The sequence below is a fragment of the Athene cunicularia genome (genome assembly GCF_003259725.1).
Source record: "Athene cunicularia isolate RWA chromosome 1 unlocalized genomic scaffold, athCun1 chr1_part1, whole genome shotgun sequence".
Lineage (NCBI taxonomy): Eukaryota > Metazoa > Chordata > Aves > Strigiformes > Strigidae > Athene > Athene cunicularia.
In genome coordinates this window covers 24,804,993-24,827,202 of record NW_020799091.1, presented here as the reverse complement: position 1 = coordinate 24,827,202, position 22,210 = coordinate 24,804,993, and the positions used below count along the sequence as shown (strand labels likewise).

The window sequence follows — 22,210 nt, the reverse complement described above, 5'->3', positions numbered from 1 at the left end:
CCCCCCCCCCCCCCCCCGGTTGTTGTTGGATTTTAAATCTTACAGCAAACACAAGTGAAGATAAGAATAATTTTTTAAAAAAGTTATAAAAGAGACTTTTGTAATGTATTTTATAGAACAGGCATTTATTGTATTGAATGCAGTCCTATTCATGGTAGGATCTTTTTTTTCCTCATTTTGTTAATTTTATGGAGTGTTGTGGGTGCATTCTGACCTTGCAGTAATTGAGAAGCTAGTGCTAAAATACTGGACAGGGACATGGATAAAAGAGAATACATACTGTTTTATCACTCTTGGATCTTTACTGTGGCTAAGCCTTTCTGTTCTGATGTCACGCTATATACCTTTCTCTATCTCTCTTGTATATATACAGTGGATAGAAGGAAGAGCTTACCTTTGTCTCTTGTAAGGTTGGTGTAAGCATTCCATCTTAGATTTTTAACACTTCAGATGTTTCTCCAAAGCGCAGATTAACTTGAATTTAAACGATGACTAGTAAGCATTGGAATGTCTTACTTCATCTCCCACTCTGTATTTTGTTCTGCTTTAAAAGCATGATTAAAAAAAAAGAAAAAAAAAGGAAAACCAGAAATCTTTTTATGGTTCATGCTTAATCTTATGCTGCCACTGCATTTATCTTTTCTGCTCAGTGGTCCATCTTCACATGGAGCTCTGAATTCTTTGCCTTCTTTTGCAGTCTTTCCACTGCCTTTCTGATAATGATAGCACAACGTGTTACTGTCTCACCTTTGGATCATCGTGCCAACAGGCTTGAACCTCTGTTTCATTCAGGGCCTAGTGTTCTCCCCCTGTTTCTAACTGTGGTAACTCTGTATCTATCTGACAGCATTCCTTGTGTGCTGTGTTGTCTGTGGAATTGCGTTAGGTGCCCCAAAACCTTAAAATTTGTGTCCAGAAGTAAAATTAAATACTACTTTTTCTTTTAATAATTGAATTGTGAGTCTTCTTTCCTTTGGGTAGGGATCATTAGGAAAATCTTTAGTTCTTATGTGCTTTTCAGTAAGGAGGTACATCACTGAGATTTGCTCTTTTTGTTTTAATACCTTGGGCAAAATTGCTGACATGAAGGCCTCTATACTGTTAGCATACGCTGAGCTACTGAACCCAGAAGAATTAAAACATCTCAGATGTTTCTGAGTTATTGTTCAGGATAAGTTTTTTGCATTATGTGTAATGGAGTTTAACTGCAGGCTGCCAGAAGGTGTGGCCTTGCTGTATCTAGTATTGTGTTGTGTTGTTTTTTTTTTGTTTTTTTTTTCCAGCCAGAGAGTGAACCACATAAGCTTGTTGTAAAATTAGTATTGTCTTTGTTATGTTCAGTCAGATCACTGAGCTGGAGTGGTCATCTCGGGTGCCATTAAAGGTTGTATACTGGACAACCAGATGCTCAGGCCCAGTCAGCATGGGTTGATGAAAGGCAGGTCCTGCCTGACAAACCTGATCTCCTTCTACGACAGGGCGACCTCCTTATTGGATGAGGGAAAGGCTGTGGATGTTGTTTACCTTGACTTTAGTAAGGCCTTTGACACCATTTCCCACAGCATTCTTCTGGTGAAACTGGCTGCTTGAGGCTGGGTAGAAAACTGTCTGGATGGCTGGGCCCAAGGAGTTGTGGTGAACGGAGTTAAATCCAGCTGGCGGCCGGTCACGAGTGGTGTCCCCCAGGGCTCGGTTTTGGGGCCACTCCTGTTCAACATCTTTATTGATGATCTAGACAAGGGGATCGAGTGCACCCTCAGTCAGTTTGCAGATGACCCCAAGTTGGGTAGGAGTGTTGATCTGCTCGAGGGCAGGGAGGGTCTGCAGAGAGACCTGGACAGGCTGGAGCCATGGGCTGAGGCCAACTGGAGGAGTTTCCATAAGGCCAAATGCCGGGGGCTGCCCTTGGGCCACAACAACCCCCAGCAGCGCTACAGGCTTGGGGAGGAGTGGCTGGAGAGCTGCCAGTCAGAGAGGGACCTGGGGAGGTTGATTGACAGCCGGCTGAACAGGAGCCAGCAGTGTGCCCAGGGGGCCAAGAAGGCCAATGGCATCCTGGCTTGTGTCAGCAATAGCGTGGCCAGCAGGGACAGGGAAGGGATCTGACCCCTGTACTCGGCACTGGTGAGGCTGCCCCTCGATACCTGTGTTCAGTTTTGGGCCCCTCACTACAAAAAGGACATTGAAGGACTTGAGCGTGTCCAGAGAAGGTCAATGAAGCTGGTGCAGGGTCTGGAGCACAGGTCGTACGGGGAGCGGCTGAGGGAACTGGGGGTGTTTAGTCTGGAGGAGGCTGAGGGGAGACCTCATCGCCCTCTACAGCTCCCTGAAAGGAGGTTGCAGAGAGCTGGGGATGAGTCTCTTTAACCAAGTAATAAGTGATAGGACAAGAGTGAATGGCCTCAAGTTGCACCAGGGAAGGTTTAGACTGGGTATTAGGAAGAATTTCTTTCTTCCTAAGAAGGGGTTGTTAGGTGTTGGAATGGGCTGCCCAGGGAGGTGGTGGAGTCCCCATCCCTAGAGGTGTGTAAGTGTAGAGCTGACATAGCGCTGAGGGATATGGTGTAGTTGGGTACTGTCAGTGCTAGGTTAATGGTTGGACTGGATGACCTTCAAGGTCTTTTCCAACATAGATGATTTTGTGATCCAACTCATCCAGTGCGACTGGCAGTACAGTCACTCAGTCAAGCTCAAGGGAGAGATTGGGAGCATCCAAGCAGGTGCCCCTTTCACAGCAGCCTGCAGCTGGACTCAATTAAGGTGTTAATCAACAGGGATGTGCTAATGTTTTCTGTCTATCTTCTAGTGTCCAGAAATTGTGTGTGTGTGTGTGGTATTTGTGAAAATATTTTATTGTAGATAATGCTCTAATAGAAATATGAGATATAATCCGCTTTTTAATGTATGGTAAATTTGATGTGAGGAGAACTCTCTAATTATTATTCTTTGCCTTCCTTTCCCCCATGTATTATATATTGTCAGTAAAATGATACATTGAGATTCCTTGCCTATACATATCCTGGGTTTATACTACTTAAAGCTTTAAACAACCAAATGTTAACAAATCTCCTGTGACACTTTCATCCACCTTTTATACGAAGTTATTTGTAACCTATAGTTTTTGATAATAGTTCATATTATTTCCTCGGAATTATTGGGGGCCTGCTCTTTCATTAGGAGTGGGTCATTTAAGCATAAAGGCTGGGGGACTATTGAGATAATGTGCTGGGACTGGGCAGCTGATTAGTTATGAACACTACTTACTGACAGCAGCAATCCCCACTGCAGATGGTGTTTTTTAAAAAGAAAACTGCTGCTTTCAAGGATTTTGTAACAGCATTTTTTGCAAGTTAGCTGATGAGTGATCTTTAAAAGATATTTTGTAGTCTGTAGCATCTGAGAAGGGAAGAGATCAATACTGTATATACTGTAGATCAAGAATGATAAGAATAATGTTTAATAACTTGAGAAGGATTTGATTTAATATTTTTCTGGTTTTGTGGTGTTTTTTTTTTTTTTCCTCTCCAATCTGACTTGCTGGTCTGGAATTTTTGTTTCTGCAGGGGAAAGCTATGTATGTGGTTCCATAGAACCCTTCAAGAAACTGGAGTACACGAAGAATGTAAACCCAAACTGGTCAGTGAATGTTAAGACAACTTCTACTTCTCGTTCAGTGCCGTCTCTTGCCACTGCTAAAGGAGGTACTCCAGATGCAAAAGAGAATAAGGATTTCATTAGGCCTAAACTAGTCACTATCATCAGGAGCGGAGTGAAACCACGGAAAGCAGTCCGGATTCTGCTCAACAAGAAGACAGCACATTCATTTGAACAGGTTCTTACTGATATAACTGATGCCATCAAGCTGGATTCAGGGGTGGTTAAACGCTTATACACACTAGATGGAAAACAGGTAAGAATTTTCATGGTGCTCATTCTCAGAATGAAGAAAATAAAGTTTTCCAAAAGGAAAAGAATAGTACATTAGTAAAAAATTACTTTCTTTCTGGAACATAGAACCAGGCCTTCCACTACTTACTACTTGTACTTAAGATCTGTGAGCAGTTCAGGAACATATCATGAAGCATTACTTGGTCTCAGTGATGGTCTTGTCATTTATGATAAATAATAACTCTAAATCTGTCAGTCAAAAGTGTGATGTGGTTTTGGCTTTGCAGACTGGAAAGATAGGATGAAGGATGTTATTTTAAAGAAGCTCATTCTGTTAACTTGTTTCAGCTTTTTCTTGCAGCAGTTTTATGAATCATTATATTTGCCTTTCCATAAACTGTAAGAACAGTGAGAACACATTCCACCATGATAAATGCAGGCCTACTGCTGTCCAGAGTGACCAAATGATGAATCTTACTGCAGCTAGAATGGACTATGAAGAAGGTGCAAGCTTACAAAATGTGTGAGCTTTTTCCCTTTTGCACGAAAACAGGTAGGGTTATGTGTGGTGCCCACATTTATTGAGGAGTCTCTTGCAGGTTACATGTTACTTTTTCTATGAAATAACTTCAAGCAGTGTCTCTTTCTTGCTGACATTAAATTTCAGTAGGGTGAGGTTTTTGAGAGGCTTCTTATTGAACATGGGGATGGAGGGACAGGAAAAAATATTATAGAGTAATCCTACTTCTTTTTTGTCTTTCACTTTATTTGTAATTTATCTACGGACATGTATTAATTATAGCAAAACTGGAGAAGCTGTTAGCCTGGTGAAGGGCAAGACTAATTTCAGCATGACCTTAGACTAATTTCAGCATGATTTAGAGCAATGGTGACTCTAGAGAAATAGGCAGATACTTGTATTTAGAGACGTAACTTATTAAACCAAAGAAATGATAGAGGTATAAAATGTGGGTAGAAAAATACGTGAGAAGCTTCTCACTGAGAAGCTAGAAACTGCTTGAGACCAAGATATTTCTGCTGTTATATAGCTGTGTTTTACAGATTCTAGGCTCAATGGTTCACAGGTATACAACTAACAGTGTAGCTATCAGGAGATGCTGCAAACTATGCTTAATACAGGTAAATACTCAGTCAGCTAGATCTGGTGGTGATCTGAACATGGTCTGCTGGGGTTAATATGCAGGCATAGCTCAAGGAACAGCTACAGCAGCACCCTCTGATCTCAGAGAGGGCTGGTTAATGGACAAGCTGCTTATTCAGAGCACTGGTGCAAGTTAGGGCCAAGTCTGGCTTGACCAGAGGTCCATTCCATCTTGTTTTGTATTAGTAACTTCTGATACCAGTTGCAGACAGTAAGTAGTTCAGTTCTTGATGACTGCATACGTGCCTGTAATGATCTCATTACTGTGACTTTGTTGGGAACTTTGACCTGGAGAAAAAATGTGCATGTGAAGTTCTTTTTGCCCGCACCAAAGGTAAAGCATGTGTCTGGGAAACCCTCATCTCCTGTCCTTCTTACCTTGTGTCATGCTCCAGAGAGCACTAAGGCTAGTAAATTTGAGGAAAGAGTTGGGATTTTAAAGCTGCAGAGATCAGTGTTGGTGTCTGCTGTGACCTTGACAGAAGATCTCAAGTGACTATTCCTGTTCCTGCAAACACTCAATAAAAATGGACACCTATCTGTTTTGTATTGTATATGTATATAAACTTGTGGTTTAACGATGAAGAAGTGCAGCCTTGAGGTATGCCAGTGTGGACTGTTGTATCCTGGATAATGTGTTCACTTTTTTTATATTCCAAACTCCCCTTTAATGATTGTGCATAAAATGGAAAAATACCTTTACACCTTCTTTTAGAGCTCTAATTGCTAGAAGTAATTAGTACTATCTTACTACTGGGGGGAAAAGGGAGGACCAGGTTTTCTTGGCCCCAAGTCAGTGGTGTACTGGGACATTTGTTATCTACGTTGTAGCCTGAAACCCTTATGTCTAAAGGCTTTCCTAGGAGACTGGTTATCTCCACACTCTTTTCTTTTTTGGCTGTACAGTCAAAACTGTATAGCTCACTGCCTGACCCTACTGGTAAGGGCAGGTTTTGGGGGAAGGTGTGTGTGTGTGTGTGTCCTTCCAGTGAAATGGAGACTTTGCTCACTGCATGTACAAAGCAGCTTTGTTGGCAGAAAGGGAAATGAACGATCCTGTGCTCAGCAGGAGTAGCCTGTTGCTCACCCCTGTGCTGGGAAGTCATTGATTTCCTGTGCTGCTAGACAATTGCTGCTCCATTTTTCTCTGCCAAAAGCCTGATCTCCCAGATGGTGTTTGGGGCATGATGATGGATTTCTTTATTGCTAAACTCAAGCTGTGAGTGATTACTAGGAGGAAATCCATGGTAAATCCAAAGTTTTTCCAGCAGTGTTTATAGTTGGGAATTTCCACTGTGAGTCTTGATGCAGCTTTGAAGGTTCTGGTAAAGCCTATGTTCAGCGGCTAAATCTAACAAATCTGTGATTAAATCTTTCATCGCTAACTTAAAAAGCAATAAAATCTTGAAGCTCTGAGCCAAAAAAATGTACTTTACTGTAAGGATAAAAGAATAAAGCTCTCCTAGGATTATTCTTTGGGAATGCAGCTTGGAGAAAGGCTACTCTGTACAGTCATCTCTTGTGAATTATTTTATAAGGCAAACAATGGTCAATTTTTGCCATGGATGGGCATGAGTCCCATGTGCATGTGGGCAGTGAGGTATGTGTATGTGTGTTAGATGCCTCAGGCTAAAAAAAAAGAAAGTAGTAGGAGTGAGGGTCTTAACTGGGCATCCAAGTTACGTGGTTATCTCATACTGACACTATACATTGAGGAATTGACCTTAAATGCTCTTCCTCCAGCAGCCTGGTTAGTTGTGAAGTTTTGATTTGTGTCTCTAAAAGATGTTAGTTAGTATTATGTACAGTTAAAAGGAATGTAAATGATGGCCTATAAAATTTGATTACAGTGTAAAGAGCTTGTCTTGATGAGAGAGGTAGTGCTTGAACAATCAGTACCTGAGGAAGGTTATGATTACTAGGAAGAAAGCTCTTCTGTGCCATCCAGTTGCTTCCCCGATCACAAAAATTCCTTCTTGTTTTTGGAAAATTCAGTATTTTTTGGTGCTTATGATGCTTTTTCGGTGTTCCATAGAACTTGAGAGAGCTTGATTAAGTAAGTGTGTTGGAGTAGCCATTTCAATTTTTTAATGCTGGAATAGCAGAAGAAAGGGGGGGGGGAAACCCCCAACAAACCCCCATCAAACTAAAACCACAAAAAAACCCCAAGAAAACAACCCTCAAGAAAGCAGAGCCCAACGAAATTAACCAGTGGCAGTTGAGTAGGGTATTTACTTTGGATTTCACGCATTCAGTTCAGTTTTCTTGTAATATGAAGAAACACATTTTGAACAGAGTGACTAGTTTTTATTTTGCATTTCCTTATAACTTGTCCAAACCTGTATTTTGGCTACAAGGTTTCTGAAAATTTGTAATTTAATTTGTGCTAAAGGGGGGACAACATACAACTACAATCTGATTGTATAGCTTTTCAGTGGCCTGTGTTTAGTCTACTCTTGCAGTTCAATTATTAATGATTCCTCAAAGCAGGATATGTTTCATACCATGTCTAGCATAGTATATTTTTATGGTTATACTTATTTTTTCTACTGGTACAAGGAACTGATGGTGCTTATACTCTAGAGGAAGAGATGGAATCACTGTTCTGTAACATACTCATGTATTTGAAGATGGTGGGACTCTCAGGAGTAACAGTTTTACGAGCTCAGGCCAAAATTAAAACCTTTCCAGGGGGAGGTCTTGAGGTGTTTTCCTTGCCAACTTTGCTGTGTTAAGAAAATAAAAATAGATTGAGTAGGTTTAATGGCTGCCTGTAGGAATACATATCATGAGGGCATGGTCTTACTGTGAGTATTTATCTTTTTTTTTTTTTTTTTTTTTTTTTTTTTTTTTGGTTAAGTGCGTGAAAAAATAATGTTTATGTTGACCCTTAATATTATCACATACTTGTGCAGAGAAGGAACATCTCATAGCTAAAAATATCTCTTGCTTTACTGTAGCTGCACCACTGCAGTTTGGTTTTTAATGTTCACTTAACAGAAGGTGTCATTTTTAGTTTGATGTGCATTTAAAATGTGGTTTTGTAAAAGACAGTGTGTGGACACACAATGCAAACATTAAGGATACAAGCTGTCCATGGAGATAGAGCCTGGTTGCTGTGTTGCAAGCTCAGTTCTCTGGTTTCTGTTTACTTGGTGCACTTCTAAAATGACACCAATGACTAAAATGGGGGAAAACTAATAAAGGTCACACGTAACAGCTGAATTGTGAAAATGGTGTCATTTTTTAGAAGTGTTATGTGTGCATTTGTACAGGGTATTTACAATTTGCATGTTTAGACAAAGACTAAAATTTGGACAAAGTGCTTTGTTACCTTGTAAGTCCTCCATTAGCTTTTGGTAGAACAAACATCTGGTTTATGATCAGATCTACTTATTTGAACAGGTGGTTTGCTTAGCTTAGCAAGATGCAAGCATGCAAATTATTTTTCAGTTTATGCGTTATGCTGTTGATTTGACTCCAGAGAGATAAGTGGTCAGTGACAGAGATACCAGTCACTATCTGATTTTTTTTAAAAATATGAATATGTTATTACAAATCAAGTTACCTTTTACAAATACAAAATAAAGCTACTGTTACTTAGACATACCTTACAGAAGTGTGTGTGAGAGGTGTAGGATGTCTCTCAATAACCTTGCTTTAAGCCATTAAAATAACTATTAAAAAAACTGGCTGCAAGGATAGGGAACATCATAGTGCTTAAAAGCTTCCTCATTGAGTATAATTTTTTTTTTTTTTTTTATTATTGGAACCCCGCTTTAAAGGGGGTGTCTTATGATACAAACAAACTCCCTTTTCTGTGAAGGCACCTAATATCTTAAGTTTTAAGAAAGTACTCTCAAGAAAAAGAAGGCAACTGTTTGCTCCTACACCTAAACTGAGATTGTGCTCTCTTTATTGTTTTGTTCTTAACAATTAGAAAACATTTGATAATAATGTCTGTATTCTACAGTAAATTCTTGGCCAAATCTACCCTTTTGTAGGGCCTATTAAACATCTCAAATGTCTTTTTAGACCTGGATTGTCCTTGGTACAGAAAAGCCTACATAAAGCAAGGTAGGTATCATTCACGAAAATACATTTTCTATTTAGCATTTGTGTAGCATATGTTATACAACAATCTAGACAAAATGAATGTTAAACAAAATAAAATTTACCTGCAGCAAGTGACTCATTTTGTGTGCTCTGTAATATTGATTCACATAGGCATTTGTAATCAGTCCCATTCTTAATATAGAAGGTGCATTTAAGGGTGACTGATTGTACATGTTCTTTTTATTTGTTCTTCAGTTGTAGTAACAATCCACTTGAGATGTACACAACTTAAAATTATTCCTAGTTTGAAAAATGTGGACAGTAAAGTGCTATTTTATCTTCTGTATGACCTCTCTTAAGTGTGGTAACTTGAACTTCTGTCTTTTGTTGACGGCTTTGGAGCTTGAGGCACACGGGTGGTGTTGTTCGAGCAGAGAACCATGGTGAGTTCTCTGTGAGATGTAGATGTGCAGATCCTGACTAATTGGGAGCAAACACTAAGTAAAATGGCTTCTGCAACTCATGAAAACATTTTAACAAGGAAGCAACAGCTAAAGAGACTTGTGCTTATGTTTTTGAGGTGGTACTTTAATGCTGTGTTACCACCTGGGGACCTGCAACCCATTGTGCTTACATGGTACAAGCTGTTTCTTCCTAAAGGGCTTCTAATGTGAGCGCTTGATGGTCACACCCCTCAGAAAATTCTCCTGCTGCTTAATTTTAGACATGAAGTTTAGTGCCCTATCTGGAAGATGCTGACAGACCAGCACACTCTATAGCTGTGAAACACTTGCCAAGAACAAAGACTGTCTCCAGCTTTTAGTGCACCTCACTTACCTTCCTTCCTGCTTGCAGTACATTTAATCAAACACTTTTTTCTTCCTCTGGAAGATGTATCATTTCTGGCTTTGGTGTTTTGAAACTGATTTTGGGAACGGACTTAAAAGATGAGGATTTTTTTTTCTCAATGCTGGGGAAGAGGCCCCTTGAAGACAAAATAGACTGAAAAAAAAAAAAAAAATCAGTGCCTATAAATTGTCTGTCTCAGCAGGTGGTGATGAACTCTGGGGGTCTTGGAAGATTTTTATGATTCTTACTGAGAGAAGGGGCCTTCTATGACAAATTAGACTGTACTTTAATAAAATCAGAAAAATCTGTTTCAGAATAATTCAAAGATATCCTAAGGTAGACAGTTTGCTGGCAATTGATATTATCCTGGTGTTAGAGGAGGTGATAGGTCCTTGAACCCTTGTGACTCTGGGTCCACTGTTTTGATGTCATGTTACGACGTTGACTAACAATTTTAATTGTTACTTGAATAAAGTTCTGTAAAGGAGTGAACAGAAGCCCATTCCTAATTGAAAACAGTGTGTTCATTCATTTGTCTAGGGTCGGCTCCTATTAGCTTGAGACGAACTGTGTTGCTCTGTCTCTAAAAGCTCTGTGACAATAGGAGTTTCCAGGGTTGCTGACTGGCATCCCTTAGAAGATGCCATCTTCTCTTCTGTGACCTTTAGATTGCCTTTCATGCTGTGCAAAACAAAAGCTGTTATTAATTGAGTAAGACTGAAAACTTACGCATCTGCTTCAGTATGCTTAAAGTATCGTATCATAAGTTGATCTTACTGTCTTATAAGGATATCTAGGTACTCATTAGAGAGTTTATGTATAGTCAGAAGACTTTTTTTAAGGAAGAGTAATTTCCAAATCCTAAAAGAGTGAGTATCATATTGCGTAAGTGTGAGGAAGGGTGTCTTAGTGGTAAGGTGATGGTGTGGTTATTCAGAACTATCAGTTACTATAATAAATGTCCTTTTCCTCTACATCTGAACTTTGTTTCATTGCTTTAAATGCACAACATAACTAAGAAGAGTCTCTTATCCATTTAAGTTCTAATTTGTGTATTTCTGACTAGTGGGGGTAAGAAGAAAGAAAATGGAAACATCCCCAACTGTATAGTCTTATTGGGGGTGGCTTTGTGTGTGTCTTTTTTCCTTATTTGTGTGGCAAAAGAGGACTTGGAAAAATGCTTTCAGATTTTTCTGATGATGCTGTACGGTTGTTTTGTGGAGACAGGCATGAGGTTATTGGTGATCATTGAAAAGAGTTTCCACTGCTCAGGAACACACAATTCTCAGGACCAGATAGGTTCTCTGTCAACAGCTGAAATCTTTTTGTGATGCTTTCAAATAGTGGTCATCCTAAACTTCCTGTGTTCTGCTCCTCCATCCTGTTAAGGTACTGCATTTCATGACTTTCACGGAACAAGCTCAGCTCAATAGTTTGAGAGTTTGACAATGCACACTGTAAAGTTTTCGTAATTCACTAGTACAATTTTATTTTTACTCTCTGAAACTGTTACTGTTAGTAATATATTTTTCATTGGCATAAGTGTGGTGTATTTCCCTTTTCTGAAGTGGTATGATGTAATAAGACTAAAAAAGTATAATGAATCTTGTGTTTGAGTTGTTTCCTGTTCCTTCCAAAACTAGTTGTTACAAAAGGATTGAGATTTTCCAGCCATTTAGCAGAATTCTAATCATCATCAAAAGAGAAAAAATTTTCCTCTCATAGTTTTTTCTTGCAGCATGTGTTTTTTCCTAAGAAATTAACTATTCATAGGAAAAACTCCTAATACTGCATGCAGCTTATTAAAATTTAAATATTTTCTTTTTAATGTAAGCATTTTAGTATAATTCTATCCTTGGATTGTTGGGCCTTGAATTTTTGCACAAACACTTGGAAAATCCTCACAAACTCTCTTTTGAAAAAGTTGAATTGATAAACTAAATGCTGATAATTTTTGAATCTAACTCAAGTTTGAACAGCTACCTGACACTTAGTGCAAGTATGTCCTTGAATACTTACTCTTTCCACTTACTTTTCAACACCTTTTTGCCAAGCTGTTGTGAAGAATAAAATTATTCTGTGAATAATGAATATTGAAGGGCAAACTACATAAATATTCTGTCACTAGATGTGTTTTTCTGGGAAATCTAATCCTTTAATTTTTCTGCAAGTTTATAGGAACCAAGATCTTTAAAACAACAAAACATAATTCATACTGGCAAAATAGTCCTGAAATTACTGATTGTGGAGGAAATGGTAGTGGCAGCCCAATTTTGTACCTTGTTTTACTAATTAAGCTATTGTGAACCCAGTTTCTTTTCTGAAACTGCAGTCAACTGTGAAGCATCTTAACTTATTTTCAATACTTCCCAGCTGCTCAAGCCATGCATTTTGCTGTCCCTTATAGTGAATGGCAAGAAACACAAATGTCTTTGGTTATTCTACCTATTTGGTGTGGAATTGCATCTCACGGATCTTTTTCTGTAGAAAGTGAGTCTAGGGCAATGACATACTTCTCAGGTGCTCATCCAGTTAGTCAAGATGAATCCAGGTCTCTGTCTTCAGAAGGATTCTTTCTTAAATGAACCCTGCTGTGTATAGAAGTTGGAGATGCAATTCGGTTTCCTTGCTCTGTGTGTCTGATTTCTGCTGTGAATTTCAATAGAGTTGGGACTGAGACTTAGAGGATCTTCAGGGTCAACAATATTAAATACTACTAAATCAGTCATGTACAATGTATTCTGCCTCTTTCCCCCTCCATTCCTCTTTAAGCTTGAAACTAATTTGTTCAGTCCTGTAGGAAGTACTGACCTAATCTCTTCTGAATCTGTCCTCACTAATGTGTGGCAGTTCATGGGGGGAGAATGTCCAGACTCAATCAGATTTAGGAACTAATACAATTGCAAGTAAGCTAAAATGTTTCCATTGTACTGAACGAAGCCAGTAGTACTCTGAAAATGGTTTTATTTATAAAAATAAACCAAATTCATTGAGGCTGTTTTCCTGATGTCACTTGTTAATGGTACGTGAAAAGGTGTATATCACTTATAGTTTGTTCTTAAATTTTATTAAGTACTTTCTGTTCTGTTTTCCCCAAAAAACCTTTTGAAATAGGTCAGACCATTTTGCTTGAGAAGGCAGCTAAGGAGGGAATCGAGCTTATTCCATAGGATTGAATTCTTGAAATCATAGACAGAGGAGCAAAGAAGTCTCTGGGGACCTGAGGCATGCAGGACAGAATATGGCACTTTACACATAAATAAAATTTACACATAATTTCACACCCATTTGCATTTATCAGGGGGAAGTGAGTTTAAGTTCAGAAAGCAAGACAGAAGACTGTAGTATGCTCACACTGGAATCAGCAAAGCATTATAGGGCTTGGAATTCAAAGTTGGATGTTACTGAAAATAAAACTCATGTTAAGTAGTTAAGGCTGATTGCCTCTCCCAAATCAGTTGTTCTGGTGGATTTGTTTTTCTATTAAATGTTGGATCTCAGAAACTTCTTTTATTTAAAAATCCTGAGTTTTAATGACTTAAAACTGTAAGAGACATTTACTTATTGAGTAAAATCTCAGTTTGAACTGCTTTTAATTATCTTTTTGGCTTGGTTTAAGCAATGATTTTCTCAAAGCAGCTAGGCAGTAGGGGAAGATTGGGGGCATCTTGTGGAATAGCCAGGGCAGAGTGCCTTTGATTAAAAATGAGGGAAGGCAGAAGTTGCCTGAAATGCACATGCTGACTTTTTAAATAGAAAAATGTTTACTGTTCAAAATACCTTCACCTGCCTTTCCTTGCAGCCAGGTTATGTGTCCGTTTTGCATTAATTTGAATTGCAAATGGAAGCTGCTGCTATATATCATGCATCCAGAAGCTAAACCTTTGACACTTTCTTTATTCTAGTTGTCCCTGAAGTGTCCTGCTGTCTCATGTTCCCTTTCTTGATTGCTTATATGTCTCTGAATCATTTGTCTGTTTCTGAAGGTTTTCTAGGAGACTCCTTCATTTTTTTCAAGTTTTTAACTACTTTTCTTGCATATTTCAGTATTACCTCCTTTTTTTTTTATTTCTAGTCACAACTCCTGTTCATTTAAAATCTAGCAAATTCTGACAAATGGTGTTTTCTGTGGAATTTGTTCTGTGTGCAAAATGGTCTCCTGAGCACATCTAGACTCTGTAGTCCAGCTCTTTTGGTTTCTGTTTGTATATCTTGTATGCTATAAGCATATCAAGATTTCTCTAATCTTTGGCTGTTTCTCTATGTATGAAATCTGTATTTGCAACTTACACCCACACAAAATCTGAGTTAAAGCTAATGCAATATATGGAGTGTTTAAGTGGCATACTTACATGCTCCTTGGAGAGGAAATAACTTTGAGAAGGAGGTGAGTGTAACATGCTTGTGTTGTGGGAAATGATTCTGGCACAGTAGACACTGATAATGAGAAACCCTGTGTTCACATGAGAATAAACTCATGCATGCTATAATTCCGTCTTGGTGCTTAAGAGTAAAAAGGTTAAAAATATAGAAGTTCATGATCATAAAAAAGTCCATATATGACATTGTTCATTCTGATACAGAGTAGTTTATTTTATTTCCACTTCTTACTATAGCTACATGAGCATGAATAGGTTCTGGTAGCAGAGTTTATAGCTGAGCGTTTGGGTTTATGGTGAGAGCGCCTGGAATATAAAAAGTCACTCTGTTATTTCCTGTTGTCTGAGTAGTCCATATTGCTATCTGAAATGCTACTTCACTTCTTTTATTCTTACTACTTAAAAATACCTCCTGTGCTCTAGCATTCAGTTTTCTATATGTTTGTGAAAAAGAAGGTGACTTATAGGCCTTAAAGAAAAAAATTGATATTTGGCTGTTTCAGTTTCTAAACCAGAACACATCTGTTCTGGGGCAGATTGAGGAGCATTGCAAATACTCTGGAGGAATCTGTTTAAATAGTGTGATCTTGATGAATTGGGAACACGGACTGCAATCAGTATAAAATTTAATAAGGCAAGTATGAAGCAGTTAATGTAGGAAAGAATAATCAAATGGCCTATCAGAACTAGAGGAACAGAAACCAGATGAGAGTGCGGTAAGCATGACGTGAAGGTTTTTAACAGAAGGACTGTTGAACATTTCATTACTACGAGATGGTGGAAAAACCTATGTGTGTAGGAGAACGGGACGCAGAAGTAAGTGTTTAGTGGTTGCGTAACAGGATCTTTGTGAAAACAGTTGTTGACATTGCTGTATTTCGTAAGGGACAGGCGAACTAAAATTTCTGTACCCTATGTAAAGACAATTGGACTAATACTAGCATTGATTGTTCTCAGCCCGGTGAGCAAAGGTTGAGAGACACATAGTATCTAAAGGGATAAAATAGGAAGAACAGGGCTATTCTAACTGGCTGAGAAGCAGCACCATCGATACTTGAGCTTTTCACTTTTTTAGTTAAATTTAGCAACAAATAAACTTCAGATGAACATTCAATATCTGTAGTATGGAGATGCCCAGCATCTAGGTAAAGTCTGTCTGAGGCTCCTTTTCTATAACACAAGTTTGAAAGGAAGTAAAACCTTTATACTCATGTGTAAGTATTCCATTAGTTAATAAAACATCTGACATTTTCAGTTAAAGTATTTCTCAGAATGAATACATTTACCTAATAACTTCTGTTTTTGACAAAAAGCTATTCAGTTGAATGGGTTTTTAATTGGACAATTTCATTAAGACATGAGCAAGAAATAATGCCATGAAACTAAAATTAGTTTAAATACATTTACTGAATTTTAAATGTGAGACCAAAGGAGCAAATGGGTAAAGATGTATAGGAGTCATTAGGAGATGAATAGTATTTGTAGGAATAACACCTTCCTGTATAATGCTTTCAACTGAACTTATATTGCAGCTTTATTTAAATCTTGTTTAAGCAGCAGTATTTAAATGAGGGGTCCTTGTATATAGCCTGATGTGTTTTATACTTTGGCTGTTTGTTGGGGGAGGGAGGTGATGAGAATGAAAGGATGAGACTTTTCTTTCTCTGGCAAGTCTTCAATGACACTGTAGGAGGAGTAGCTTTTAAATGTGGCATCCCTGTAAAAAACGAACCCTTCTATCTGCAGATGGAGGAGGGCTGTCCTAGAAAAGAAAAATAAGCTCTGGTTTCTCTTGTGCTGAGTCCAAGTGAATGCCAGTCATCTCTCACAGCATACAGTAGGAACTGCTCTCTTAAATGTTACAGAAGGAGGGGGGAGAGAACAACTGAATGTCACAGTGTAACTCTGTAGGAAGAGGAAAGCTTTAACAGTGCTTCTTCCATAGGCAAATAATCAGAAGGATCACTGAAATAAGAGGCGGGTGATCTGAAAAATGACCTATATTGTGACTATACTGATTGAAGCTTTTTACCACTGCCTCTAGCTCCTCCCCTGGGTAGGGGAGGCCCTCTCTTGCCTTTAGTTTCAAACTGTGGCATCTTGTCCTGCTGCAGCATTGAAACAGGAACGTTATGATGATATGTGGTGATCAAGCTTACCTTTTCTTCCTTTTTTTTTGAGCAGCCTCTCATGACTTAACATGAAAAGATAGGCAGCCTTATAGCTCCAAATTTTCTCCCTCTGAAGAACCTTGGTAGAGTGTGTGGGAAGTTTTTGTATCCCAAATCAATGGCAGTCTGTCTGTACAGTAAGTGTTTCCAGTCTTTGGGAACAAAGCCTTGTAAAAAATGTATACCAACTTTCCTTAGCTTTTATTCTGTATTATTTTAGATTACTCCCTGGAAATAAGTCTTTAAACTTGGCGCAAAAAGCTCTAAACAGATTAGAAAAGGTGACAAGTCATTTTCCGCTTGTCAAGTAGAGCTGGAACAGTCTTCCAAGGTGCAGTGGGTGTGTGTGCTGTGTTAAAAAAAAACAAAGACACCACTTCTGCCTGCAGTCCTAATCAAGGTTAGACAGCAAATGCTGGATAACAGTTAAATGGGAGGCTTATGCCAAATAGAACTTGAGATGTTTTGCTTTAGTAAGCACAGTTTTGGTAGAGGGGCTACAGGGGTGACTTGTGTGAGAAGCTGCTAGAAGTTTCCCTCCATGTCTGATAGACCCAGTGCCAGCTGGCTACAAGACAGACCCGCCACTGGCAAAGGCCAATCCCATCAGTGACAGTGGTAGCGCTTCTGGGATAACATATTTAAGAAGGGGAAAAAAACCAATCTGGGCAATAGAAGCTGGAGAGAGACGTGAGAATATGTGAGAGCAACAATTCTGCAGACATCAAGGTCAGTGAAGAAGGAGGGGCAGGAGGTGCTGCAGCTGCTGGAGCAGAGATTCCCCTGCAGCCTGTGGGGCAGCCCATGGTGAGGCAGCTGTGCCCCTGCAGCCCACGGAGGGTAACGGGGGAGCAGATCTCCACCTGCAGCCCAGGGAGGGCCCCACGCTGGAGCAGGTGGATGCACCGGAAGGAGCCTGTGACCCCATGGGAAGCCCACGCTGGAGCAGGCTCCTGGCAGGAGCTGTGGACCTGTTTTAAGATTTGATTTTATTTCTCATTATCCTACTCCAACATGATTGGTAATTAATTAAACTATTTTCTCCAAGTTGATTCTGTCTTGCCTGCGACAGTAATTGCTGAATGATCTCTACCTCTACTTATCTCAACCCACAAGACTTCTGTTATATTTTCTCTCCACTGTCCAGCTGAGGATAGGGAGTGATAGAGAGGCTTTGGTGGGCACCTGGTGTCCAGTGAGGGTCAACCCACCACATAAGGTGTACATAATTCCTTTTTAAATTAGTAGTTAATCACTTAGAAATAGAGACGTAGCGATGGAGAGGCTGATTATTTAGCAATGGACATGAAGGTGATCATGAGACTGGATAATCTGTATCTCCCCTCATGAAGGACAGAAGTTGAGAGGACAATGTAAAGTTGTTACGGATGATGCTAGCAGGCTGGAATGGTGAGGCTAAACACAGCACAGAAGGAACAGCAAGGAGAGAAGAATTTGTAGAAGGCAGTACACAGCTATTGAAGAGACAGAAAAAGATCACTCACTGCCTTTACACAGGAGCTTGTGTTGCATGTAGGTCAGGAAAAGGAACTTATTTATAATCCTGTGAAACTCTTATGGGAACCCTGGGAGTAGAAGGGTTATTGGTAGGCATTGCAGAGGGAATAGTGGCTGTCTTCTGGCAAATCCCAAGTAATGCATCCCAAAGAAGGGAGGACTCTAGAAGGGTAGATGCTCTGCCATTTCCAAAAACATAACAAGTAATTTAGAGTCTTCTGCCATCTACATAAGCCATGATATAGCCAAGTATTTATGTTAGATCTTTAGCAAAGCTGAAAAAATTTTATTTGCAGACGTATCTCAAGTTAATGTGGTGAAGCTGTAGAAGATTTTAGCAAATAAAAGATTTAGTAGCCTAAATTTGTTTTCTGTTGTTGGTGAAACCATAATTTGGGGTGTTTTTCCCTTTAGGCAACTCTTTTCTGTACAACTTTAAAACTTTCTGTAGACTTCATGTTTTAACTTCCTTTCTCAGAAAAGATTTAAGCACTGTGAATAATACCATTCTGAGTCAACTGGCTAATGCTAACAAGTTTCAAGTATTGTGACACATCCTTCAACAGAACAATAAACTAAATTAATCAGGGTTTTTTTTTGGTATGGCTCTCATTCATAAAATTCATACCCTGTGAAAACTCTTCAGATGTCTTATCTCATTCAGTTGCTTCTATATTGTCATGTGGAGGAGAAGCAGCATCATCAGCTACTTACCAACACTACAAAACAGCTGGGGAAACTATTCTTCTTACTTTTCTCCCTTCCTATAGGGAGGATGGTGAGTAGGAAGGGGCAGGGAGGCAAAGGGGAGATTGGTTAGGGGGTGCTTTTTCCTTCCCCCGGTGAATGTGAAGTTATTTCCTGAATGAGGATAGAATCAATCTACCATGAAAAGAGTTGATATATTTTTTCCTTTCTTTTATGACCCTGCATAATTCAGGTTTTGTTTCTTCAGAGATGCTTCCATAAATCTCTGCTACGGGGTAATTTGCCTATCTGGGAAGGACAGGTTGGAGCTCTTTTTATATGTTTATGTACTCATATACCCACAGTCCAGTGCTAACGTCACTTCCCTCGAGAGCAAATAAGGAGTTAGATTTTTTTTTTTTTTTCCCCTGCCATTTTTTATTTTTACCTCTTCCAGTTGGTGTTGTCTGTGAACAAAAACTGTGCTATCCCAGTTATTTTTTCAGGTGGATTTTCACCCCTCATGTTCTCCCTTCCCCTTGCTAGTGTGGCTCAGATTGCCCTCAGCTTTGTGAAGCTTGGTTCTGCTGGGAATTAGTACTGAGCAGAGCCTGATGGACTTTAACTTTGGCAGCTGGCTTTATAAGGAAGTAGTGTTCATATATGGCATAGCATATACAGCAGTCTTTGGAGAGGAAAATGTTACTAGAAAGTTCGGGTGGTTCTTCCCTGATCTTGCTTCTTCACATATAAATGCAAACAATCTGGCACTTGCTTCAAAATATTTGTTAAAATCTTTTTAGGCTGTGGAAAAATTGTCACTAATATTCTAATGCTGTTGCTGATCTTTAGAGCTATTGAAGTGTATTGCTTTCATATGAAAATGTGAAAGTTCTTACTTTCAGAGGTACTGAGTAAATGTTTTGCTTATAAAATCATAGAATCATTTAGGTTGGAAGAGTCTTTTAAGATTATTGAGTCCAACCTAAACCTAACACTGCCAAGTCTATCACTAAACCATGTCCCTAGGTGACACATCTGCATGTCTTTAAAATACCTCCAGGAATGGTGACTCAGCCATTTCCCTGGGAAGTCTGTTTTAGTGCTTGATAACACTTTCAGTGAAGAAATACTTCCTAATATCCAATCTAAACCTCTCCTGGCACAACTTGAGGCTACTTCCTCTCATTCTATTGCTTGTTATTTGGGAGAAGAAACTGACCCCCACCTCGCTACAACCTGCATTCAGGAAGTTGTAGAGAGGGGTAAGGTCTCCCCTCAGTCTCCTTTTCTCCAGGCTAAACAACCCCACTTCCCTCAGCTGCTCCTCATAAGACTTATGCTCTAGACACTTCACTGGCTTCATTGCCCTTTGGACATGCTGTAACATCTCAATGTCTGCCCTGTAGGGAGGGGCCCAAAACTAAACACAATGTTTGAGGTGCGGCCTCACCCCTGCTGAGTACAGGTGGGTGAGCACTTCCCTAATGCTGCTGGACACAATGTACCTGATACAAGCCAGGATACTATTGGCCTTGGCCACCTGGGCACACTGCTGGCTCATATTCAGCTGGCTGTTGACCAAAATGTGTCAGAATAATGAAGGATCCTTAATCTAAGGGATGTTTTTGGATGAAGAATGAAGAAACAAACAGTAAACTGCATAATCTTGATTTATCATATAACATGACAGATACCTTGTTCCAGTGTTAATAGTTTGATGAGAAATTGGAGTTACAATTTTTTCTGTGGGTAAACTGAATTAATGTAGGCAGTGAAGGATGAATTTGTCACTGTTTGGAAAGTGTCTTCAAAGTATAATGCTGTCAGATATCCAGGTGGAGTTTTATTGATTGACTTCCTGAAATCAAGGGAGGTTTAAGAAGACTTATGACTGGACTATGTCTTCAGCAGAATTAGGATTGCTTAGTGGAGAGTGTATCTTCACCTGCCTCTTCAAAGAGCAGAGTGTTCAGTGATGTATTTCAATGACATGTTATTTAGCTGATGTGCTAATAAAAACTTATGGTTTGGGATGCAGTCTGTAAACAGAGAAGAATGTATGCTACCCCCTTTTTATGGCTCTTTGCTAAGATGATCGTGCCTCTAACTTTTTCAAGGCTTCTGAGTAGCCAAGTGATTGAAGTATAAAACCATTTCTGAGGTAGTTGCGTAAGTTTCTTACATTTCTTACACTTCTGTCAAGTGATGAATTTGGTCTGCACTCATAGATCTTCTGCTGTTCAGTGTCTGGTTAAAAGAACTCACATTCCTCATGCCTTGTTTTATGTTCCTGTGTTTTTTTTTTGAAGGCTAAATAAAAAGTTACTGTAGCTCTGTTAGGATACTGTGGTAGAGAGAACTGCACAGGCAGTATTTGGTACACCAACCCTTCAAGCTCTCCAGAGGAGCTGTGTGCAGTAGTGTTTGTCAGGTTATTAGGGTGAGTTTGTGAGTGGGAAATAGGCTCTTGGTGTATAATGTAATACATTGTAGAAACTTCTTACAAGCACCCTATAGCTCAAAAATTATTACACTATTACATTAAAAATAATGGATTCTCTACAGAATTTGTTTGTTTACATAGCAGGTAACATGTTAGGCTAAGGGAACTCAGTTCAGTTGGGATGCATATTTATTTTCTTTTATAATTCATGATAACTGATTGGGATGCACCATTTCTCTAGAGCAGCTGCTTTCCTTTAGCTCTACTGGGTTTTACACACCTGACAATCTTGGTGATAATTACCAGTAAGAATACTACTTTTCATAGTCCATTGAATAGAATCATAGAATCATCTAGGTTGGAAAGGACCCTGGAGATAATATAGTCTGACTGTTTGCCTAGCACAGTTCGCAACTACACCATATCCCTCAGCGCTATGTCGACCCGACTCTTAAACACTTCCAGGGATGGGGACTCCACCACCTCCCTGGGCAGCACATTCCAATGCCCAACAACCCCTTCTGGAAAGAAATGCTTCCCAATATTTAGTCTAAACCTTCCCTGGTGCAACTTAAGGCCATTCCCTCTTGTCCTGTCGCTTTCCACTAGGCTAAAGAGGCTCATCCCCAGCTCTCTTTCAGGTAGTTGTGGAGGGTGGTAAGGTCTCCCCTCAGCCTCCTGTTCTCCAGACTAAACACCCCCAGTTCCCTCAGCCGCTCCCCGTACGACCTGTGCTCCAGACCCTGCACCAGCTCCGTTGCCCTTCTCTGGACACGCTCGAGTCCTTCAATGTCCTTTTTGTAGTGAGGGGCCCAAAACTGAACACAGGAATCGAGGGGCGGCCTCACCAGTGCCGAGTACAGGGGTCAGATCCCTTCCCTGTCCCTGCTGGCCACGCTATTGCTGACACAAGCCAGGATGCCATTGGCCTTCTTGGCCCCCTGGGCACACTGCTGGCTCCTGTTCAGCCGGCTGTCAATCAACCCCCCCAGGTCCCTCTCTGACTGGCAGCTCTCCAGCCACTCCTCCCCACGCCTGTAGCGCTGCTGGGGGT

General features: G+C 39.8%; 1 protein-coding gene across 3 annotated transcripts in view; it reads left to right on the top strand.

Moving 5' to 3' along the window:
• Nucleotides 1-22,210, top strand: part of DCLK1 (doublecortin like kinase 1) — a 252,542-nt gene that overhangs the window by 8,263 nt on the left and 222,069 nt on the right. For all 3 annotated transcript variants that reach the window (XM_026868658.1, XM_026868667.1, XM_026840939.1), the window contains exon 2: nt 3,564-3,910. In XM_026868658.1, the coding sequence (XP_026724459.1) occupies nt 3,564-3,910 (347 nt within the window). The remainder of the gene's footprint in view (nt 1-3,563; nt 3,911-22,210) is intronic.